The 25,809-nt window shown below is 43.3% G+C and overlaps 1 protein-coding gene across 1 annotated transcript in view; it reads right to left on the reverse strand.

The window, feature by feature from the left end:
* Positions 1–1,990: 1,990 nt before the first annotated feature.
* Positions 1,991–25,809, reverse strand: part of MACROD2 (mono-ADP ribosylhydrolase 2) — a gene marked incomplete at both ends in the record, with an annotated part of 889,218 nt that continues 865,399 nt past the window's right edge. Inside the window, 2 exons of the mRNA XM_080615786.1 lie at positions 1,991–2,052; positions 7,797–7,880. Coding sequence (XP_080471912.1) covers positions 1,991–2,052; positions 7,797–7,880 — 146 coding nt within the window. The remainder of the gene's footprint in view (positions 2,053–7,796; positions 7,881–25,809) is intronic.

Genomic DNA, 25,809 nt, shown 5'->3' on the forward strand with positions numbered 1-25,809 from the left:
GATGTCAGCGCCTGCCCATCGGGTTTCCTCGGGTCTCTCCTCTCCTGCATCCTTCCTTTGGCACAGTAGGGGAGAGAAAAGATAGGAAAAAAAAAAGGAAACAAAAGCCACAATTTCAAATGCCTGCACACAACCCAGGCCTCATCTTTCTAGTAGGTACCTATGGTTTCTTTTTCTGTCACACGCAGCATGTATATGTGTCACACTGTTTATATGTAACAGCCACTGTTATTTCTATAGCAAATTGTGATCATAAGGAATTCTTGCACCATGCTATCAAGCCTGATATCAGAGACCCCTAGCTCTTTTGAGTGCTTTGGTGCTAGATCACATGTGTTAAACCCAACACATTAAAATACTAAACAGTCAGCAAAGGGACCTCCTTGGCTCTGAAAGACCCTAATGAGACCCTTTGAAATTTAATAGGCTGATCAATCCTCCCCGGGGACCTGTTCCTCGCAATTAAAACAGAGGCATCAGTGTCAGGAGGACTTCGATAGAGAGCTGCGAAGGATTTGATGCCTGCTTCTAATCCTGCACATGCCATTAAAATGCTGAGGAAGAGATGGTGTGCCCCAGCTCGAGCCTCTTCGCTTTACAAAGGTACCAGCAGAGCCAGGTCTTCAAGTGCATTTGAAGAGATTTATTAATTGATTGCTAATTGTGATATTACTCTTGTGAACTCTGCCTTCGTAAAGCAAAAAGTACTCCAGCTCAAAGCATTCACATATATTCATTTCCATGGGAAAATGCAGCATGAAACAGACCTACAGGGCGAGTGAAAGCAGTAAAAATCATCAGATAATTCTTTTAAATTGCAGAAGGGTATTAACCTTTCCATGTATTTTTAACAGAGATTCCATTAATTCCTCTTCCTTTTTTTATTGAACAGAACATCCAACTAGAAGCTAGGGAAAAAGGAAGATTTGTGGAAGCTGTATTTTAATGGTGAGGGCTCTTTCTAGTTTTCCTTCAGTACTTTTTACCAGGGACCCCATCAGGCCTATTTCTCATGCTAGCAGTACAGCAACGCATCGCCTATGTGCTGACAAGGACAAAGGGCTAGGCTCAGTAATAAGACCTTGTATTTTAAATCTCTGTGATACAGCTGCTGCCACTGCAAAGCTGCTAGATTTGGTCTTGAGCTATATGAAATTCCATTATAAGAATAAATAACACATTTTGCTGTATGTGATATTGGCATCTCAAGACAACACTACACCAAAGGAAGCGCTGTGCATTAATGCTTAAAAACTACTTTTGAAAGAGAAATTACAACTGTTTCTTGTTGTAATTGGGGATGAGCCTCAGACTTCTGTCTCCCTACCAAGTTATCTTTTTTTATCTAAGGGTGCGGCTGTTTATGTCTATGACAAACTCTGCTGCAATAATCACCATTGCATGCTTCTGCCATAGCGCTACCATTTAGCATATAAAGCCATAAAAAGCTCCAAAAGGCAGAAGAGCTCCAGAAGGCAGCTTGCTGACTTTGCCTTGTTTTTCAGTGCTATTGCTACATGTGACGTTAAGGCACTGGAGAGCCAAAGGCAATAAACCCCTTGTGACGTGAACTGTTATTCCCAGAATACAGATCGTACAGAACTGAGCTTGGTTCCAACCACTATAAATTGCCTGTCATTTTCCTAAGCAATGCCAAAATTTGTTCATTCAGTTACTCTTCTGTTCCTTTTCTTGGTGCTGTCTTGCCTTCTCATGATCTAAGACTGTGTACTGTCTAAATCTATTACAGTTGCAGACTGCTACTATAATATTTACTTGACAAATCAAGTCTACTGGGTGCTTTCATTTTTTGGTGTAATATGGGCTGTATTAGACAATTTTTTTTTCCCTTTGAATTCTGTCTTCCTCTTTTTCTTTTGGTAAATTCTATCTAAAAAACTACAGTCATTTTTAAAGCAAGTTTTCAAACAGAAACTGAATGGAAAATGGTGTGGGTGTGTGTAATAGCCATAAAGGTCTTACCTGTTACTTAAGCTTCCCTCTCTGTTTCCTTAGGATCATTTATACTTTCAACTTGACTATTCATTTCAGCTGAAAACAAAATGAGATAGTCATCAAATTGTATTCATGATACTTAAGTTTATCACATTGAGTAATAACCGCTTCTAACCCAAAGGGGACATTTATTGCATTAAAAATTCTATGCCATAAATCCACAAAAGGTCTTTTGGGGCAGTCCTCCTAACATGTGGTTCCATGGAAAGCCTGATGAGCATTGCTGCCACGGGCCTAGGCTCCAGCATTGCCAGAAACACCAGCCTCTGGACCTAGATTTTCCCTTGAGTCTACATCACCCAGTTTGAATTTGGCACCCAACCGAGGTGTCCAACTCAAGAGCTCAAAGACCCTCCTCTGCCTCTGTAGGCCACAGGCAAAGATACAGGTACCTCCAGAGGGTCATTTAGACCTCTGGGCTGAGTGGTCTCAATCCTCTGACTGGAACATCCACAGGCTTCAGCCAAAATCCCCAGCAGGACTCAGGGCCGAGCTGCAGGCTGAACACGGATCAATCTCCAGTCACAGAGATGCTGCCTCTGCCTCCAGGCATCCTTGAACTGCAAATTGCTGTAGCCTAGGAGAGGATTCAGGGGCAACATCACCATTCCCCTACACATACCAGTTTCACTCGTGTACTATCCATTTACAAAACCAATCTTCTTTTCCTTTTTACATTTTATTTAAAATTGCTAAAAATAAAAAATTTAAATAGAGAGCTTAAGCCCATTTCAGCATGACCTTTGCCAAAAATACCATCTAAACTATGAGAGGTGTAATTGGTTCCATCTAGGCTAAATATAAAAGAGTTACTTCAGCACATGGATTTTTAAGATTAATATTTAGTATTTGTTCTGCAATGAATTTGTACGAAGCCATTTATATTAAGACTTTTTTTTTTCCCTTTCTTTATGTTGTGGCATCAACTGCAGATTACAAGTCATTTGATGTGGGAGACAGGGAAAAATCTCAAACCTCAATGGGAGATTTGGAACAGTAAGGGAAGATGGAGGGAAGAAAAGCCAAAAAGTCAATAACTATGGTACTTCCAGGCAGGCAGTATGATCTCCTTCTGAATCAATATCATGTCAATACACCTGTTGGGGTTTTGATGGATTATTTGTAAATTATTCATTATCCATATGCAGAACAGATACCGTAATGGCTTCCTGGATGTATGCAATGAATAATAAGAAAAGTATCTGCTCCTGATTATGGTGCTCTGATGCACATCGCGTTTAGCAATGTTGTGTTCTTCACCCGCATTTGCATAGCAAAGACAGGATGCTTAATAAAAAATCATTAAGTGAAGGCTGCTGCACACTGACAAGAGCAGCCTCTCCCAGCCTCTTGATGCTGGCCAGCTTCACTGGTTGGGTTTTCTGAAAATACCATAAAGCTTCACTCATGTTTTACAGAGCGCTCCTGCAAAATGAAGCTTGGTTTGAAACCTGTGGTTAGGCTCTGTCAGCATCCCAGATGAATACACCTCCTTCTCCTTCCTTATTTATGGCTACGAGCAGTTGACCCCACCATGCTGATAGCACGTCACATGGAGGGACATGCATCAAGGATAATGTGAAAGCACATGGGAGCCCCAGTGGTGCAAGAGCAACTGAGTCCCGCTATTTTACAGTGGAAATGGCAGCCAGGCATCACCATTACTAAAAGTGTGCACACCGCACTAGGGAGGTGGCTCACGATTGCTAAAGGACCAGCAGGTTCCACTATTAGCCTTTATCCTATGTGTTTGTGACTATGCTCAGCTCTTTGCACTAATGCTGGTAGGGACAGGAAGCTCTAACTGAAAGATAAGCTTCTGCAGACCATTGGGTGAACCCCCAACAACAGATGTCACTGCAAGGCCACCTCCACAATCCTCTATATTTAGCTGTAAAATAACACAGCAGTGAAGCACCTACCACAAGAGCAGATGGAAGAGCTGCCACCGCGTACGGCAGGGATGTGACTCACAGCCCTTGTGGCCTCCTAGCACGAGTTAGTGTCAGAATGATGCTGTTAGCCCTGAGCACGCTATATCCGATCGCATCACAAGCCAAGAGTGGCCTTCTCCCCACTAAACACTGCTTTTAGAGGTGTTAAACTGCTGCCTTACGTTAGTGGTATTTTTGCCCCTACCATAATATACTACAACAGCCAGCAGCTCAGTGAAGCACCTGAAGTTCAAGGAGGCTGTGTATCTCTTAAATTCTGCTTTACCTCCTGCCCCTTCTGCAGATTCTCATGAGGCTTTTTATGACAGAAATGGACATTCCTATGCAATGGAACCAGACAATCTTCTGCACTCTGTTTTCCCTTTAATTTTGACCTGCTGGGGAGGACCTATCTGTACCTCCTCTCTCAATGTATAAGCTTAGCAGTTCTTAAATTATGCACAGGGAAGGACTTCCCCCCAAAAGGAAGCAGGTTCCCTGCAGAGGAGAAGAAATAACCCAGCAAATAGTTCTCATCCATCAACGTGCTGCGATCGCTGCTGAGCCGGTGGATGTGCGTCGGCAGCAAGTCATCCCTCCTCTCCCCTGCAAGAAAGCTACGTGCTTAAAGGTCAGCTAGCCAGAAGCCACAGCGTGCCATCTAAGGAGAGAAGACAGGCAAAGAGGAGACTGCAAAACCAAGTTTAGTCATCTACGAGAGCGCAAGCGCATTTCCTCACCCCAGGATATTATGCTGTAGACCTGGCCGGCAGATGACACCAAAATGTTACTGTCTTGATTGAAATAGGAGCATGGTCAGACTCTTACTTGCAAACATAACCTATTTATTCAGCCACTTGCTAAACAAGGTTTCCCCCTTGCAGCCATGCAGCTTGGCTATAGCACATTCAGCTGGAACTCCAGACTGCCTAGAAAGAAAACCATCTATCTTGAATTCAACCTGCTGTGTGGTGATGAAACACGTGCGCCTGTTTACTTGGTAGTTACTTGTTTCTTGGATTTTACATCAACACCATAACAAGCATAAGGGTGTTAGCTGTTGAGATCCTACTTTTATATAGCTTTGGTGAATCACATGAAGGTCAGGTTGCTGATGGTGCATTCATCAGCTTGCACAAGCTTATAAGAAAAAGCAATGGGAAATTTCAGGTTTGACACTGCCTTCATCTTTTTCTTTCCTCCTATTGTGTCAGCAAGTCAGGATGCAGCTTTCCACAAGCTTGAAATAATAAAAGAGAATGAGTAACCCCATTATGAAAGGAGTGAAGAGTTTGATCCGCCTAATACCAGCTGGAAAGTAACATCTGCCTTAGTAATCTTTAAAGCTTTGCTGGCATGAAGAAAAAAAAGGGAAGAATAAAAAGGACTGCTGGCAGGGAAAAAACATCTAGAAAGCCAATCACCAAAGGTGGGGTTTGTCTTCATTAAAAAACACTAATCAGCTAATCTGTCCTGGGTACAAGAAGTTTAATACCTAGGGGTTTTCACTCTGGTGGCCAATGGAGATTGCAAGTAGCAACCTGTATCTTTGTATACTTGCCTCTATTCATGCTTATGGGCCCATCCTCTGACAGCTTTCCCAATGGAGAATCACACACAGCTTTCAAATAATAGTAATTTCTGAAATGTATCAGTACTACAGCCCTGCCCACTAGATGAACCAATACTGAGATCCACCCAGGCTGCCTAAACCCTCTGCATTTCTAAAGTGCTTTTCGCTGTGACATGGTACATGAAATTAAAACACAAGAGCCAGGCTGCCAAGAGGTACCTGGTGATATATGCTTGTGCTTTCAGCTGTGAAGCGATGAGTTCTCCTGGGGCGGAAAGAAGGGGACCAGAGAAAAAATAGGCAATTTACATAAAAATTACTGTCAAAGAGAATCTTTTTCTTCCTTTTTTTTTTTTTTTTTTTTTTTCTTTAAATCTCAGTTAGGACTCAGTACATTCAAAAACGTTAGGGCTTTTTTTCAGCAAAATTTAACCCTTCAGATAAAACAGAGCACGGGGAGTTTGATCCTGTCTCTGTTCTGGTTTTTTTTTTCAATAGATAATATATGTCCACAAGAAAAATCACCCTGTAATATAAGCCCAAAAGCAATTTCAGCTGCAGTAAAATGAAGACTTCCCTATACAGCAGAGCACTTTTCTGCACCCATAGCAAACACCCTTTTCCTGTCCTTTCATATAACTTGGAAAGTTCACAGAAAAGGAAGTTAAAAGATGTGTTACATGTAGAGAAGACCTTATAGGATAAGCAAGTCTGGAAACAAAGAAACCTATCAAGATCATCATTTCAGAAGCTGTTGGCTGATCTAGCTGTGCTGTGCTATGGCACATGTTACAATGGATATACGATCACTTTTCTTTCCAGTGGGAAATCTCTTTAGATGCTCTTTTAGTAAATTTGGACTTGTCTTCACTAAGCAGCCCAGACCCTTCCAAGGCTTCAAAACTGAAGTATTTTAATGGGACTATGACTTTTTGGTGGCTGTGTGTGTGTGGGTGTGTGTGTGTGGGTGTGTGTGTGTTCAGAGGATGAGGAGAGAAGGCTGGTTCGGCTCTATTCTGTATGCTTACTAGTAACAGCATTATCTCTACTATGTTTTTGCAAAGGAAATCAATTATACGTGCTTGCTTTCCTTGTGCTTGCAAAAACTTCCCTATAGGCCAGTATCGAAGTCAGCCACTGATTCAAACGCTGCAGCACGAGAAAGGAATCAGCATTAGGTTCCTTGTGGAACTAACAGCAAAAAGAATATAACTGTTTTGTCTTTGAGATGAAGAAAGAAAGTATGCCTTGAATTTCTATTATGTCAATGTTGATGAGGGTAAAGGAGGAGTTAAAAATCAGCCTTCGCTATAAAGTCTACAGTAATCAAAGAAGGACTGGAACCCCAATTCCAAACCCACTGCCATTTGGAGCAGTAAAGAGGATGCTTCGTGCAAAACCCAGGAAAGCTCCATACGTAGCTCTGTTAAGCTCTAAGACCTGACCTAGAGGAGTGATAAAGGGTCTGTTTCACCAAAACTTCAGCCCCAGAATGTGGATCCCATCTGTTATTTCTTTACATACAGGAAGACCCTAGAAGGACAATTATTTTTGTTTATGAATATGCTATGCACTGCAGAGCTCAAGCAACATCCTGTTACTCAGCCTGTGCCAGGGCTTTGCCAGACAGCAGGGTCACCAAGGTCAATGTCAAAACAATTTCATTTCCACATCAGGAGGTCTGCATTGATAATGTCCATAAACCTGACTGGAACTGCTGCTGGATCAACCAAATTGTGACAGCTTTATCAATAGTAAATGTCCTAGGGAGAGAACTTCCATTTGCTACCAGACTGAGCTATGCATGGACTCTGAAGGAGGAGGAGGAATGGAAATCAGCTCTGAGCTAGAAGGAGGCCAACATACAAGGTCAGAGCGGTTATACACCCAACAGCTGCCCACAATGGAGCCAGGCACTAGCACAGAAATCTTTAGCAGTATCTTATGATTCCTGTGTGAAACCACACACATCTTGGCCAATTTGATATCCAGACCAGAATTACAATGGGCCTAAAGTATTTCTTAGTTAAAAGGCAGGCAGACTGAAGATAGCAATGGAACACATAAAAACAGTCAACTAGAAAATCAGGGCTACGGCACTGAAAGGTACTTCCAACAGACTTCCAAGACAGTAGACTGTGTAAACTTCAAGAAGACTCAGCTGAAGAGATTATAAATGTAACTCTCATTTTAGGGGAGAAGTGTACAAACAAACCCCAGAAAGGCGCGCTATGTATCCGCTTCAGGACAATTACAGTTTTAGAACAGCATACCATCCTTATTGGAAATGTCTGCCGCTTCACATGCGAGGTCAACTTTCATAGGCTCTGCAGATGTTTCCTCTTTCTCTTGCATCCCTGTAAGAAAAAAACAAAGGAGAAAAGAGAAAAATCAATACTTACAGTACTGATTAACGTATAATTCTCAGACTGCATATGCCTGTTTCTTTCTTTTTCTTCTGGGATGCTCTTACCTTTATGGATTCCACTGCTCTATAGCAGCAGTCATTAGAGAAAAGGGTAGAGAAAAGGATATAGGGGGAGAAATATGGTTTGAAAATAACTGCTGCAATATTTGCAGCAATCTACACTCTTTTCTAACTGGGATTGTTAAAACCACATCATGGTGTGTGCTTCTGCCTCCCTGCCATTCTTTTCTCATGATTTTTGAAGAATCCCTTATGCTCATAAAATGCAATATATGATGGGGACCTAATCACACTTTCTCTAGCTAGCAGAATAAAAATAGATACAGTGAGAGTTCAGACATTCCAGGTAGTCAGACACAAACCAGAATTTGAATTTAGGAAAATATATTTTATCTCAGTAACTCAACATTTTTATCTCTTCTGCCACAGGCTTGTCCGGAAGCTTAGATTCAATCTCCTAACAATATCCGAAATGGAAAAAAAAACCCTGTGGTTTTGCTGTTTTGTGCACATTTCTCCTAATATTCTGCTATTTAGAGTGCTGAGAAGGCAATTTTTAGTGAATTTCCACCACACTACTACCCTACTTTTGTGGCCGCTATAAAGCCTGCTGCACCTATCCTGTGGTTGAACTACAAGGTGTCAGGCTACTGGTTGCTAAGCAATCTAGACATTTGGGTGGTTATTATGAGGCAGCAAAGTGTAGCAAGGACTGAGACATTGCAAAAATGGTTTACTCTTAAGCTGAAATAATTTAGCTGTTCAGCAATACAGACGAAATGGTCACTGTCCCACAAACACCCTCCCCTTTCTGTGGAAGGCTGGAGTTGTTTCTTAAGTGCACTTATTTTGTTCATAAACATATATCTACCATTGAGGTTTTCAAACAGTCTCCCTTCTAATTGCATCTGCAAGCCAATACACTGTCATGGAGATTCTAGTTTCCTCTGTGCTTGCTTTGTCGGCAATGTTATTCTCACAGGCAACTTCCAGTGCACCTACCAAGAATTCAAATGCTACAATAAGGACACAACACACAAAGAAACCAACCAAGAAAGCTCAATTAGCCACCTTGGCAAGCGTAGGGGCAAGTGCAATGGACGACTTTACAGTGACGGAGATGTCACCCATCATTTTGATAGATCTTACTTCTCCTGCAGAAATCCCTCAGCGGATTACCTTATCCTCAGCTCCACCTCTTCCTCGTAGATTTAAAATCATCTCCCCAAACAAACAATCAAAATTCCTGTAAACATCTGTGACTGTGAACCCCGCCTGTCAGTGAATGCCTGAGATAGCCCCTTTGTGGGTGCGTCAAATCCCTGATGCTTCTCCTGGGAATTCAGGAGAGTGAGCACGGTTTTCTCTTGAGGTTTCATATGGACCAACAGGCCCAAGCTTTCCCAGCGCTTGTCCATAGCTCTTTTTGGGTCAGGCAAAGGCTAAACCCAGGTCACTCCATCGCAGAAGCGTGTGCACATGACAGGAACTTATCAAGTACAAAAAGGTATGCTCAAAGTCTCTGCCTGACTTCTAGCAATACGAAATTGGGTGAGTATGAAAGCATTGTCTAATCAAGGAAGATACAATGAAGTTGTACTGATTTGCTGGGGGAAGCAGCTCTGTGAACAGTAAAAGTTTGGAAAATCAAGAGTCCCACCACAAGTGCAGTCTGGAGTAGACACAGCCCACCAAGACACTCAGATGTCTGACGCAGTGATTTGGGATCCCTGCTAAATACGAAGGCACTCCAACTGGCAGCTGATGCCTCTGAATATGACTTTGCCTCCTCTAAACCACTGCCTATTAACCAAATAAAGCAGATTATGTCTTGGCTCCCAGTCTCTCTAACAGCTAACGATACCTAGTTACTCTCTTGTTGTCAGCTCCTGAAGATTCCTGCGTGAAGTTCCCAGGCCCTATCCCAAGATCTCCCATTAACTAGCCAGCACGCCTGGCTTCACCATGCTGCCAAAGGTTTCTCGCTTCCAGTTTCAGAGCTCTTTCATGCAGCTGACAGGTGTGACGGATTACTGGCACGGTGCTAGGTGGAGACAGAGACTCATTAAAGAGAAGACATTCTGTGCATACGTGTGCATGGGTACACGTGTGCACATGGGCTAATTAGGGCTGCCCTTGCAGAGATGAAAGCAGAAGGTGTTGAGGGCCCTCAATATCGCAAGCTAAAGGTTCCCTCTCGAGGTGAGCAGCCCTAGACAGAGGCAGGAAAGAGTAACAGCAGCAGCGAATGTGCAAAATTACTTTCCAAGAGGTTTAGGCCCATAAACATTGTCAGAGAGCACTAATGCCTGTTCTGCTTTTCCACCTTCTTCCAAGTGTGAATAGATGATTCCCCATTCTTCTAGGAGGGAATTATGGCTGTATCAGGGTTTATTTTTGTAGTGTACATTGATTGTTGGATGCTGTCAGCAAGGAAGTGATAGTGAGAAACAACGTTCAGGGACAAAAAGGGCAGAAGATATTTTAAACCTTAACAAAGCCAAGCACCACTGCAAACCTTGGGAGCAGGCCTGCACATTATATCATCCAATTTTGGGAAGACTTTCAAACTTGGTTAATATAAATCTTCATTTCTTCCCTTGCTGTTATTGTGGGAGGGGGACAGGAGCACTCACTATACTGCCATGCATGTGGAAAGGGTATTATCCAAAAAGCTGCTTCTCCACAGTGCTGTAAACCCGAGTGCCACACACAAATGAGCCCATTTCACATAAACAGCAGAACTCGATCAATACCAGAACCACGTTGACAACCAATTTATTCTAGAGGCCTCCCCTCACTCCCTTGTTTTGATTGCTTCAGGTTAGAGCACAAACAAGCAAAGTATTTCAGGTCTCCGAGCAGGAGCTGAGAGTTAGGGAAGGGGAGGGAGTCTGGGAGATACCACTTTCAATTTCAATTACCATTTCCAATTGTGCTCCTGACAGAGCTCGTTACCTGAACCCTTTGCAGGCTGGTTACACAACCAGCCCTGCACTAAGTGACAACAGGCTTCCAGTGCAGGCAAGGATGGCTCCCAGCACTTTGAAATGCATAAGACAGGTATATAGCAGGAAGATAGAAATCTTTGTGCTGTTATTTCATCTTTATTTCATCTTTTTTTTCTCCTTTATAGTCACAATCTGTCAATAGTTCCACGTGGTTACAGCTAATATGCTGCTCTTTCTCTGGAGAAATGTGGTTCCGGATTCACGTATGAATCACAAGATTAACATGAAGATGTGGTGGTTGTTGGTATATTAGAATCAATTTAAAAAGTGCCTGAGTAGAGGTCAGACATCTATTCTTTACACCCCTGAAAAATCTCAATAAGTAACCCTCCTCCTCCTTCTCCCTTTGCACAAGGTTTACATCTATTTCAAGTGATAAAAGCAGGCAACTATGCAGGCTTAGAAGCTGCAACACAGAGCAATCTATAAAACTCATTTTTTACCTGATCATCAGCAAGGTTTTGCTGCGTACTGAAAAGCACCTTTGTAATCAGGAGAGGGAGGCAGGCTCCTCTCCCTGGTAATTCAAAGCAAAATCCCAATGTAGTCTCCCTAGAACTGATGAATCATTCCTGGAAGGTGCCTGAAGTGGGTTCCTGCTCTGAGCTGCCCCACTCAGCAGGAGCTGAGAGGTAGGGAAGTGGAGGGAGTTTCTTTCCCTTTGCTGACTATTGAGGGAGCCTTAGAGATCAGGCTCCCTTGGCAGAGACTGGCCTTTGAGATCAGCCTTGGCAAAGTCCTTACATGAGGCATGGGTAAGGGATTGTCAAGTGACCTCTGAATCATGAATCTGGATTGCTGCTATCAGTTCCCAGCTTGTTGTAAGGTCATAGACTAGCTTTAAGACTAACAGAACAACAGATTTCATGCATTCTTGAGTTCCGTCAGTGCAATCAGGCAACACCAAGACAACTTAAATCTTAAAAATTCCCCCATTTTAGAAGGCTTTCAACTGAGTGGGAAATCCTGGCCCTGAGATCTTTCTGAATATTTAAAGAAGAAAAGGTTCATCAATAATACAACAGTCCAGACAACTACTATTTTTACAGGCAAAATGGCAAGATCATTATTCCTGTAACATGTCTGCCCAGCAATTCTGGGTGTTGCCACAGGAATTCCAATAAAATACTACCCTGCCCATGGACTATTTGCAACCAGGGGAAATTTATCAGTTGTAAATTATTTGTAGAGCAGTTGCTTCCACTCATGTTATAGACTTGGAAAAAAAATCACCTCTGTCATTATGCAATATGAGAACCACATTGCAGCTATTCTGAACGATCCAGATTTCCCTGATTCATACCCACTGAATGAAATTTATTATTTTGAGTTTAGCTGTAAATATGCTTCCCTAATTGGGAGACTCTGAGAGATGGAGGCTCGTTAAAATCTAAATTTCTCTGGTTAAAACTTGAAGGCACCATTTTTCATCTGCAGCAACAAAACAGACAAAGCTGTTCTGACACACAGCTGCATTGTCTTATCTGCCAAAACCAGTTCCATTTTTCTTGCTCTGCAAATAGCCAGAGCTTTTTTTTTCCCCTTACTCCTTTCACTGCAGCTCTTTGCTAATGTGACTGTCAAGCCTTCATGTACTTTGTTTGCCACCGTATTTTAGTAGCATTACAAACAACGCTTCACTTGGAAACTGAAGCTATCTGTGATACAAGGGCTCAGTTTGACTCCTGTTTGACCCCCCCACCTGGAATGACTGACCCTTTTAAGCAGACCGGATTCTACCACATGAAAGTTGCTGTGTTCTTGCACGCCTCTATATGCAAACCCACCCAACCTGCTGCTCTCAGGGCTCTAACACAAACAGCAATCGCTGCCTGTCTGCACTTTGTTATGTTCAAGTCGGTGAGCAGTTTTCCCGCTTTGCTATCCCTTCTGCAATGCACAGCACAGGAATGACACTGCCACAAAGGTGCCTCTCACTATTCAGCGAGGCTACCTCAACAACAACCATCTCCATCCGTTAAATCAGGAATATTGTACATCGATCAACACCCCTCCACACCAATTAGGCACCATAGAGATGAAAATAATACTCAAAGATGCAGATTTTGGAGGAGGGTTTGCTGGCTGGGACACTGGCTTTGCTTAGGTTTTGAAGGTGCTGAGCATCATTCCTTAATGCCATATGCACTGTCAGGATTCACGTTGCAGCCCCTTCACCGTTAAATGGAATGTTTACCCTCTCTTTTGGCATTTTGGCTTTGTCTCCCGGAGTAACCCAGTGCAATGAAGCTCCCCGTCCCTCCAGTGTAGCGTGCATCATCTCCGCTCTCTGTGTTTGTGCACGCAACTGTACCTAAAGGCATCGCACCGCTTCCAGCCACTGTTTTTTCCAGCTCAAGCTGAACCGCAATTTTTTAAATGCGATTTAGAAGTGTCTGAGATCCGCTTACCCCTATCCCCTACCAGCCCTTTATTAAACATACTGTTAGTAAATCTCATTATGCCTCCTTTTCCCTAAAGGTGGGAATTTGAGGGCAGTGAGAATTGTCTCTCAGCAATATGGTCCATAAGATCCATACAAATTGGGCAACTCTAAAATTGCTAATGCCCATCAGGAGCTCTTTGTGGCTTTTGTCTCTCTGTAACAACAGGATAAACCAGCACTCAGCAGGCTCTTGATGAATACAAGGGCATATCGTTTTAAGGAAAGCCCTTTCCGATTTTTCTTTAATTCTCAAAAAAGCCTGTGTAAGAGGCCACGTTGCTGTTTTCCTGATGCTCTTTCTGTGAAACCTCTCATCACAGAAGCAGCCTGCAGTACAGAATATCTGAAATGGAGCACCCAGAAGCTTTCATTGCATTCCTCAGTCACTGGCTGTTAACACAGCTAAAATGTTGCCTGGTTGTATTCAAACTTGTAGATCACCTGTCCTGTGTGGCTGCCAAAGGCCTTGTGCTCCATTTCCCTTCCTATGAATAAGGCAGATAGCATGGTTGGTGGTATTATGAGACGTGATGGACTTCTGAATGAATAGAAATGGCATGATCATTTACCTTTTGTTCACATTCTTTTTTCCTGCCACCTTCAACCATTTATGAAACTCGTGATTTGGTTCAGCTCCTGATCAGTAGCATCCTGATCCTGGAAATCTCTATAGGTGTGAGGAATTACAGCACTGGGGACCCTCTGGCGTAAGCCACAGGAAATCTCTAGGTCTAAGGCTCAGCTTTCACAAGGGGGAACGATGCTGGGCATTCAGAAATGGTTTTCTAATGGCATGGCCATGGGAGCAAGCCTGGTGATTGACCACCCGCTGCCACAATGGTACCTGCACCTCCACTCTTCTCTCATTATTTTCTCTGCACACTTAAAATGCTCCTGTACCTCAGCCTCTCTCCAGCTGTCCTCACAGAGCAACTTTAATTCCTCTTTTCCCCACTAATCTGGGGTGAGGACTTGGTCCTTAACTTTGAAGAACTGATCCAGGAGTTCAATGGTTTAACAGGCCTTGCTTTCCCCTCAACATGAACAGCTTAACAGCTTGTGCTGCCACTGGATTTTTCATCAGCACATCTTGTGCCCCTGCTCCATTTCAATCTTGCATTCACTGCATTTTCTGAGCTTTTCAAATGATCTGGAGGCAAGCACAGCAAAGCAATAGCCTGCGAAAGCAAAGAATGTCACAATTTGTCAGAATGTCACACTATTTGTTTCAGAAAAGGGGAAGAAACTTTCTGTATCCCTCCAAAAGAGCCATTCCAAACAGGAGAGACTGGGCCACTCCTCATTCCAGACTAAGAGAAGTAGGTGGGAGCTGGGACTGAACAGAAACAAGATTTATAATAGAAGTTACAAGGAACGGATGGGGAGGGAGAAGGTAAGAAGCTGAGAGGACACAAATAGCAAACTACCCAAGAACTAGAAGTTAGAAAAGTTCCTTTCAGACAAGCAACCTCCTCTTTATGAAGTCCTTACTCCCCAGATACAGTGGAGAGGAAAAAGCATGCCATCCGCACGGGCCAAAAGGAGGCTTTGCCTGAGTTTCCGATAATGCTCAGGAGGGGCTGCTCACCCTTATGGCTGCAACCATTTATTTCTGGGGTCACCGCTTCTGAAGGACATTACTGCTGAGTCAAAGAGTAGCCTTGGAAAATATTCAGTTCAATTCCTTTTCAAGGATGCTATTGCCAAGTGTATGAAGAACGAGCTTCAAAGTAGCGGGGAACAGCAGCAGAAGGGTAAGTAAGGAGGGCATATGGGTCTACCTGAAAGGCATTAACAATACACAGTGCGAGAGGAAGACTCTTCCCCATTATTTATCCAGAGTCCCCAACCTAAATTTTGCAGCTTAAAATAAAACAAGGAGGGACACATGAAGTTTAACAAAGTTAAGCTAATAGAGGTAACCTTGCAGGCACACTGCAAGTTTCAGACATTTTGTGATACAAAGATAAAACAGGCAGCATGAAAAATAAAAATTAATTAAAAACCCCCCAAACTCGCAAAACCCCCCAAACCTCAATGAAAACTTGGATAACCAGAAGTAGGGCATACAGATCACTCGTGCTCTTTGGAAAGAGTACTTGCCTTTCCAAAGGCTTGTCACCTCCAGACCAAGCACCCTGTTTTTACTTTTAGAAGCCTGCTAACTTCCTAAAACCAAGCTGAACATAATATGAAACTCACTTGCTTGAAAATGAAGAGGTAACTGGCAGCACTCAGTAACAAAGACCTTAGAGATGATACTTACCATACCTTTTTCCCCTACTGAGACCTATGTTCAATAATGACCTTTTCCCAGAAACAATTAACGTACCCTTTCACTTTTTTTAACTGAGCTCTGCTCTGACTCCTTCAGAGCCAGAATTTTACAGTCAGCTTTCACTATATGGTGATAAACACGAATCTGTAATAAAGGACTAATTTTGCTACTGAGCTCCTGCTCACCTGCTCCAGTTCTCAGGGCTGTTGTTTCAGACCTGGATGGTGACTCATCAAAATAGAACAGATGTTTAAATAACACACACTTGTGTGTATATATTCACGTTGAAGGGCAGTAAGCAATTTTTCATGAGTAAATGGCTGGAAGTTGTTTTCCCTCTGCAAAGAAGGGAAGAACCAAGTGATAGATGGCGCTGCTGGATGCGTTACCCAAGGCGATGCTCCCCATCCTGCTTGGGAAGCGCCATGCACCCTGTGGAGAGAAGCCATTGCTGAAATCTTGCTTCTGGAGATCCATGCAGCTTTTGCTGTCAGAGGATGTCATTAATGCTGACTGTTGCCCTCATTTCTCCAGTGAAAGCCTGGCATCCTCCTCTACAGCAGTGTGCGAGCCAACACCAGCCAGACTCAAAGGAATGGGAGGGAAAGAAAACATATTGCAAGTGCTAAATTACCTCCTAAGTGTGGATGCCATTTTTAATTTCTACTGATAGCTGGATGAATGTAAGAGCAAAATTTTACCATGATGACACGGAGCAAGATGTTTCTCCAGGAAATAAGAGAACTACATGAGAGCAAGGAGTGCTGCCCTATGCCAGCAGGCAATAACCACATTCTCCTTTGAACACAGAGCATATAGAAATGAGACATGACAAGACTAAAATCTCCAAATCACAGAGGGAGTTGCATGCCACCTACTCCCAATCTGACACAAGCCTAAAAGAACAATGTAGCTACTACCGTGGGCATTTCAGCCCCATGGTGGCAATCATGCTTTCCTACCCATTTCAGTGGCACTGACATTTTGGGGAGCAAGTGAGGTGCAGAGCCAGACAGTGACAGTGTAGCTGGTGTTTAACACCTGAAATATCCACCTGTCCTCCCGACACTCTTCCCACAGAGCCAAGAGAATTTCCACAACACTGAAAACACAATGGAAGGGATGTCTCCTGTGGGTTGCTTTTATTAAATAGTAACCCACCAGCCTGGGTGTTATCATCTGCACCACAGGAGTGTATCACCACACGACGATCGGCTTGGCCAGTATTTCCTGGCAAGGCTGAAGACTGGATTTAGATCACCAAAGCAGTGAGGTTTATTTGCTCTGTTTCTTGGTGAAAATTTTAAGACCAAATCCAGAATTCACAGTGTGGGGTACACAAATGCTGCCCACAGCAGAGCTTCCAGAGAAGCAATTCTGCAGGCCAGGAGGAAGCAAGTGTCAGTACTGGCAGTCATGCGCTCGCTTCTTTTCCTTGCAGAGAGCCATTATGCAGTGTTTTCTAAAATTGTAAATGTTCTTTCTGGCTCACAATGGGAAACAATGCTAATATGCATCACAGGGTGTGAGATAAAATGTACGGTGCTATTGTTGCCTTTGATTTGTCTCCCATTTATATCAGCTCGCAGTAAGAATTACACAAAGACAGAGCTGCAGATTTTGCTTCTCAACTTTGTCAAATTTCAGCCTTTGTTTGGTTCATAAATTCTAGGGTCTAACCAGGATGTTACATCAGAGGCAGGAATTTACATTTAGATAACAGAATGCAAAGAATACTTACAACCATAATCCTCTCCCCTCTAAAAAGCTCCAGAGTACTTCCCAATTGACCTCAGCTTTGTAAAACAGGGATCTGGCTTATCTGCTTTAAGCTGAACATCTCTTTCTCCAGTAACCTAACATTCAGGGGGGCTATTTTATCTTTTTTTTTTGGTGTTGTATCTGTTTCCTTCTCTCCTCCTCTTTTCCTTGATTTTAGTGAGCCTCGCTCCCTGCACTGCCCCTGACTTAGCCTCTCCCTATGGAGATGGTTCCAGTTTGTAGTGTGGGAAAAAGCCCGAGAAAAGACCTTGAGCACAGCATGAAAACTGCAAGAGGAAGGTCACTTTGGGGTTTTGTGAGATACCTAAAAAAATAGGTAGCGCACACTGCCAAGAACTGCTTTCTACTACAGGATGCTTAAGAGAAACAGCTTTTCTTGCTAGGTACCCTATACAAGGACTCACTAGTTATGGGCAAGTTAAAAGCCAGCAATGTGCATTAGAGCCACAGTAAATCACTCTGGAGAAATCCACAGTCAGCTTCATCAGCTCTGACATGTACCAATGCTGATACCCAAGTCCACCGATTAACCACATGTGCAGCTCAGTCCAGGTGAAGAGGGCAAGTACTGCTTTATTCTTTATAACACTTCCACTTAGACAAGCTCATTGCCACTGTCTTATACACGGCATGTGGCATTTCTGAGCATCCCACAGCACTGGATGCTGCATTCTGGCTGACCTTCAGGGCACCTCATTGTAAGGAACCCATGTCAGCCGCCACTTAGGAGGATTTGGTGACATGTTATGGACTTGCTCAACAGCTATTGAGCTGGTCACTCTGACAACTTTCTAAGCAGGAGAACAAGGGGCCAGAAATTTACTCGAGGTTCACATATATCAGAGACTTATTTGTATCAAAAGAATGTAAATTCAAATAGCAAGTTAGACCAAGGCTGCCCTACAACTGGAACGTTACTGTTACATTGGGTGAAAATTGGAGCAACTCATCTGAAAAGCTTAGGCATATTCTTTCCCTTAACCATCTTGCCTCCGCTCCGAATTATGGAAGATTCCTCAAAGTCTCGTTATACCTCAAGGCACCAAATAGGAAGTAGAGGCCAAAAACACAAACCACATAACACAGAGTCTGAACAAAAGTCTTTAAGACAAAAAGAGGGGGAGGAAACTTTCAATTTTGCCTCAATATGTTTCTGATCAGAGACCATGCTTTCAAAAAGACCAGCATTTTTCCCTTTAGCACTGGAGATCGTATCCCCTCTCTCCATCAAACACTCTTTTAAGACAGAGATTGTTCTAGATGCCAGCAGACATAGGTCAGTATTTTCAAAACCAGGTGACTAATACTAAAAGCTCTTTAAAACTGAGTTTAGATCCTGATATTCCAAAGCTCCAAGCACCCAGCAGCTCCAGCTGGCTTTGAAGGGTCTTGCTTCATAAAGTGTTTGGAATGTGCTCAGTATTTCTGAAAACCAGGCTACCTATTTCAGATCTTAAAATGGACTTAAATATTCAATTCTCCCTGCACTAAGGATGACACAACCTCTCTAACCCATGCTTAGAAAGCTCTGTGACATTCTAACTAACAATATGGCTTTTGCCTTCTTTTTCCCACAACAGAATTTATAGAACTGTTAATAAACCCGGTGTCTATCATGAAAACTGGCAGACTCTTGAGCCTAACAAGATAACTGTAATTTTCCTTGAAGCCATTGAGCAATTCTATAACATCTCCCCAAATCCTCTTAGTAACTGACGGCTAACATGGGTTCCTTACAATGAGGTGTCCTGAAGGTCAGCAAGAATACCGCAGCCAGTGCTGTAGGATACTCAGAAATGCCACATGCCATACAAAAGCACTGAAACCCAGGCTGGCACACCGCAGTACTTAGCTCTTCCTGTAACGCCATCCCCCTGCTATGGGGTGCCAGAAAACTTAAAAGGCTTACACTCAGGATCTTAGAGCCAAAGTCAAGACCTCTACCAATCAAGCCACAAGAGAATAATTGTATTAGCGGCTGATAGCAGAAGACTTTTGTCCTGCTAAAGGAAGATGACGGGCACACATTAAAAGCATTTCCTCAAGCTAAACTCCTTCAGATTGCTGGATTTGGACCACGTTTTATGATTTATTCATAATGAAGAGCTTCTTAGCTCATGGACTTGCAGATGCCCAAAGCCTTTTCATTATAGAGCTTTCAACTATTCTGGGCTTAAAAAAAAGAAAAGAAAAATAAATTGATATTGATAAAGTGCTTCTACCCTTGGGTCAACCAACAGCAACATCTCCCCTCTTCTTCTCTTGAGTACCCACAGCTGGAGGACAACACAAAGCTTTTGCCAGCACCTAATACAAGGGGCAGAATTAGAGGCTACAGATGTGCACTATTTCTCACGGTCCAAGTCTGCAAGGATTTGTATGCTGGTGTAAGGATTGCCACTGCCCACAGACTCCAGAAATGCCTCGGTGCCTGTTACTTTCATGAGAACTACTGAAGCTTTCAAAAGAATGCAAAGTCCTAATCCCCTGATGCAAGTGACTTCAGCCTTGACAGACGTTTTCCCAGAGTCACAGATAAAACTGAAGGATTCGGCTATAAAGGATTAGGAGTGGTGTCACCTAGAATTAAGTCACTGGCCTTAAACCATGGTTTTGTTCAGCCCCGTCAATAGCAAATTTCACAATCTTAAAAACCAGCTTTACTGAATTTCTTTAAACATATCTATATCCTTTTGATTCCCTGAATAGGTTTTAACGGGGAGAAATAAGCCTTGTGTCTTAATGTTATTTTTCAGTTCACACTGCGTATCTGTGACAATGCCGAGCTGAGCACTGATTGAAAATGTTATGAGGGTCCTAAGCATAGAGTACCACTGAACCTCAGCCTGGTAAAACCTGCTGTAATTTGGGAGTATTGGGCAAAGCTAACTTTGCCTTTGTACTCCGCACTACAAGTCGACAAGGAATTTGCATGGCAGAGGCTAACCTGCGCTTATGCATGATAGCCACAGGTTTTGGTTTATGCAAGGAATATATTCACACAAAAATGCAACAGCTGAATAGAACAAAACCTCACTTAAGCCTCAAATGTATCTCAAACATGGGGAAGGAGGAGGAAATGATCACTCTCCATGCCATGTCATGATGTGCAGCACCTCACACAAGTTTTGGATGCTTTGCCTCCTGACATCAAAGCTTGTGAAAGTGTCTGGTTCAGGCTAAGAAACTGGCCGGGCAGTCGGCAGCAGCCCTGACATTGTGCCAAAGCCACTGCAGCTCCTGTGTCCTGTAGGCAGCGGGTGGTCCGGCTGCACAGGGAGCTGATTGCAAAGGCACATGTGGTGTTGATCAAAATATTTCCAACAAAACCTTATCCTGAATCAAGTTACTTTTTCCTTTATCCTTAAAAAAACCCAGATAGCTTTACGGGGAATGCCATGTTTTCAGGGAGTCATGCAAACGTAGCCTGAGAAGCGCAAGATTTCCGGAGAAACGTTGCTGGCTCTTGCCAAAATTATGAACTGAAGCGATCAGATTTCTGTTTAAAAAAATAAAAATAAAAATTAAGGAAATGAGTATTTTTTCAATTTGCAAAAAAAATCCATGGAGGGAGGAAGAAGAGAGAAGTATTTCTGACTAGCTGGCAGGAAGCTCCTATGAGTGTGTGTATTGGTCATTCACACAAGAATTATTTCTGGCAGAGCTAAGCAAGCTATTCTTTAACCAGTTGGAGCTGGAGGAAGCCTGCTGGATATATGTATACAAGAGCAGTACAGCTGCGTTGGAAATCCATAAAACGGATGCTCCAAGTGGGCTGATAAGCACTCAAAGCCATGAAATATAGGCCGTGTCCTCCTTGGGTAGAGACAACCACGTACAGCACCTTGCACCGTTTTATCTCTTCAAGTTTAGGAACTGTGTGGCTATATGGCAGTAATGATTAATGATGATAGTAACAATAGTAATGGTTACAAAGATCCTGGTTATGCTTCTGCATGTTCCCTGTCAGCAAAATTCTTCACTTGAATTTCATTTCCTTTATACAGAGTAATTCATAACCCACGAGACAACTTAATAGTGTACCTATTACAGCACAATAGAAAGCATAATGAAAATAGACCCAAATTAGAGCTCTTGGAGTTCTGTTTACCAACTCTTCACTCTCATGGCACGTTTGCTATAGCAAGCTTGAAAGTTCAGCTTCATTTTATTTCTGCCTGTCCTCAGGTTTACCAACCCTGAATTAATGCAGCTCCTTCTGGAGCTCAAACACGAACGAGCTCTGCAAATAACTGAAAGAAATGATAAGGACTCCAGGTGACATAGATCACATACTGTACACAGAATTACTTTCCCAGAGTGAGCCCATGTAGCAGCATTTTGTGACATTCATCATGAAAGTTCAGTCCTTGGAGTGCTGCCATCGTGGTCATGCGCAGCCGGCTCTTTGCTGCTAGAGCGGAGCTTATATCCAAATGCCATCCCTCCTGAGGGCAGCGCAAAGCGATTTGAATATCAGGCCTCAGGAAAGGTGGTTTTCAATCCTTAGCTGGTTTTATTTCAAACAGTCTTTCAAGGGCTGCTAGCGGGCCAATCAGTTTAAGTGTGTGATGGTTCCTAGCAACAAAACTGTGAAGTCTCCAGAAACTAGAAACCAGTGGAATGTGGAAAAAGAGTTGCCTTCTTGCCAGAACAAAATCCCTGGTAATAGATAGTGCTGGATCAAGGACAAAGTGTTCTGCAGAAACACAGAACCTCCACAAACCTTGTCACGAAGGCAGTGGGGGCTGCTGGGAGGCAGCTTCTGGTGTCCTAGGCTGGACCAGCCTCCTGCTATGGATATCTCCTCCCAACTCTGATGTATTCCCCATGCGGGGATACACATCACCAGCTGCAGGGCTGCTCAGTGAGCCACTGGGGAGTCCTGGCTGTTTGGGGTGATGCCTGCTCAGCATCTCCCAGCAGCAAGGCAGCAAAAGGACAAGTGAGACAGTAATTGTGAAATGTGCCCAGCAATTTGTACCTGCTGCAGTTGCTCTCGAAAGGTTAGAGCTCACTTCTTCATTTCCAAAGCCTGCAGCAGGCCTGAGTACTTCAAGCTATCAGACAGCACTGGGATACGGCAAAGCACAGAGCAGCTTCAATTGGTGTGTTTCTTTCTGCACACATGTCCTTTGGGTCCTGGGATCTCTTTGCCCAAAGACTCTTCCACCTCCCAGTCAATTAAGAGAAAGTGCAAAATACCAGAAAAATGGCATTTCCCAGCAATTTTGATAAACAAAGTATATAACCAGCTACTTTAAAAGCAGACTTTGAAATGCCACTGGCTTGCTTCCTTCTGAGCACATTCCCAGGGAGAATGTCAGGTCGCATAACTCATTTGTTATCTTTACACAGAGGAGCTCCACTAAGCACCAGCCATCATAAAAATACATTCCTTTTTGTGGAAAACAAATAGAAAAGAAAAATACAGCATCTCTCTTAAAAAAAGCCAGTTAGCACTTCAAAGTTTACCACATGGTCTGTAAATAGCAACGTCAATACACCAGGGAGCTGCTCTCCTCTTTGTTTGAGTTACTGACATAGAGGTAGTAATGTTACAGGCCTTCCCGGTGACACAAAACTACATTGTGCATTCATTTAGACACGCTCTTTGTATTTTATTCCCCTCAATGGCCTGAAAAATACCAAGAATTGGAATAGCGTAAGAAGAGCATTTCAATCTAGCCTTGTATAAAGCACTGCTCTCCTCTGGGCAGCGCACACCCAGCAGCATTGACTTTACACACACCATGAAGGGGAGTGTTAGGGAGAAAACTGCAGGAATTGAGGTCACATCCTCTGTGTTTGTGAGGAAACCCCCCCCACACACGTTTTTCCATCATCCCTGGACACTTCCATGTACTTAGAGCCAGCCATTTTAACTGTATCTAAGTGTTTATCTCCCAGGTGCCTAAATTAGCAGGTATTTAACTCTCTGATGCAAACACCTGATGGCTGGGTGCTCTCATTTGCCTGTGAATGCCAAACACAAGCCACTGAATTCAATTCTGTGGCAAAAGTCCACAGGTACCTCTGAGGTATCTGACATCCCACACAAAATCTGTGCTTCACATGCTTCAACAGCTCTCTCCCATGCTTTAGGAAAGAAGGGAAAGAGTTGTGTTTTGGGTTTTCTTAACCTCATTCGCAGTCGTACTGCTAAAGCTCGGAGATTAATGATAAAAGTGTGTATGTGACAATGCAGAAACAAATGCTGTTCAATGTCAAACACAAAGCAAGATGCAAATTCTTTTCTTCTGTTAATTAACCAAGCTTTCATCTCAACTGCTCTGATCTGTAAATAAAGCTCACAAGCTAGATTCCAACCAGTCTGGGAATTAAGCAAACAACCCCCCCAAACCTAAACCAAAATACCCCAACCCAACAGTCTCATAGCACTAGGTTAGCTAATCATGTTTGCCATTTGTCATTCAAGGGGACCTAAACAGATTAGAACAGGTTAAATGCAACAGCACTCAGGCACCGTTCAAGGGGCTCTGAATACCATCAGCCATCAGACACTGCCAACACTGCCAAGGAACAAGGGGCATCCCTGACTATCCCAAAAGGTACAAATGGGGAAGGAAAGATGAGTGCAAGGAGGGATGGGAGGACAGACAGACAGACGGAAGGAATGAACAGAAGAAGGAACAAAGGACTGGTCCCCAAGGCTAAAGAACATTGCATTCTCCTGCTGTTATGCCTAGCCTCTAAGGATTTGCTTTCCAAGCTCTTTATTGGAATTGTTCAGGTCCTTAACTGATCTCCTGGGGGGTGAACTGGGGAGGGCTGAAAAGCCTTAAGCTAATTAAGCATGGCTGAGACATGCTTGATGAGATGGAAAAAACACAAAGCTTTTGAAAGGGTGAAAACTTTCCGACCATCTGGTAGTGGTGCTGCAAAGAGAAGAAAGAGGAAGGACAAAGGGGCAGCTCTTCACAGCCAGGAGGTACAGGACTCCTTTAATTACTGGGTCACTGAGACCATTACTGCTCCAAATGCCAGCGAAAGCCTGCAAAACAAGCTTAGGAGGCTCAGCAAAAACAACAGCTCTTAGCAAGAAAAGCATCTGCAAGAAAGTGAATCGGAGCAGCTTTTCCCAAGATACATCCGCTAATTAGAAATGATAGCTAATAGATGGGGTCAGGGGGGCCCCCAGATCAGAACAAGCCTTTTCCCAGTGACCTCTCTACCTGTCTGCTCCGACTGCTGTTCTCCAAGCCCTGCAGATGGTGCTCGCTTTAAATTAATACAACCCCACCAGCCAGAAGGAAGCTTCTGTTGTACTTGGCAATACAGGTGAACAGCCTGCATTTAGGTTCCAAAATGAATGCCCCAGGTGTTTCATCAATATGGCAAGCAGCTGATGTGCTCCAGCCTCTTCAGGCCTGGTTAAGGCTCATCTGTGTTTTCTCATCTCTAAGACTGGCTAGAGAAAATCACAGCATTCAGAGAGCAAACTTTGAACACCGGAGCAAAATCTAAGCTATCTTTGCTCTAAATGGCTTTGTCAGCCACGAGCGGCAGAAGTGCCAGTGTGATTCAAATGAAGAGCCCTCCCCTGCCTTCTCCTCTCAAATAAGCTGGATACAGCCACGGCTGACTACAGGTGCAGGCTAGCAAAGAGCAAGCTGGTTTCCACACCAGAAGCTGTGAGCAAACCCTTGCCAAAAAGCAGCGCTACGCTAACTCTCGCTTTGGGATGTGAATACATGCAGCTGATTTCCTTCCCTCCCACACGCAGACTCTTCTCCAACTATTTTGGCTGTGTGCTGTGATCCAGTCAGATTCACAAGCTGAGCAAGAACAGGCTATATCCATCCTTGGATGGGAGGCCTCATTAAAAGAAGGAAGCAGCACCGACAATCTAACGCAGTGCACTGCCCTGCTGTCTCCAGGATCAGATATAAAACCTACGCCTTGACTATCTGTGGTCATTAAATATCCTGAAGCAGATGTGATAAGAACAAATGGCATTAACTCCATTCTTTGGCCAAATCTCAACATGAATATCTCTCCACTGGGCTCCCCTGGAAGGTTCATCTGGAAAGAGTTCCCGTGTCTTAAACTATCACACTTTTAATTCAGTAGTGTTAAACATTGGCTGCATTTAATGCCAGAGGGAACAGTTTCACAAGCAGATTCTGTGATCTCTGTATATATCAGTTTCTAAGCTAGCTCGGGTTCCTTTAGATAGGTACCGGATATATATGTATTTCTTATCATTTGCTTTTCATGCTCACACACTTCAAGAGCCAGCTGGATCTGCGAGAAGAACTGCATCCAGAAAATGTACTCCCCTCCATGTCCTACGTAATGCTGGAAGGAGGCAATATTA

Source organism: Psittacula echo (assembly GCF_963264785.1).
Source record: "Psittacula echo genome assembly, chromosome: 4".
Classification (NCBI taxonomy): Eukaryota; Metazoa; Chordata; class Aves; order Psittaciformes; family Psittacidae; genus Psittacula; species Psittacula echo.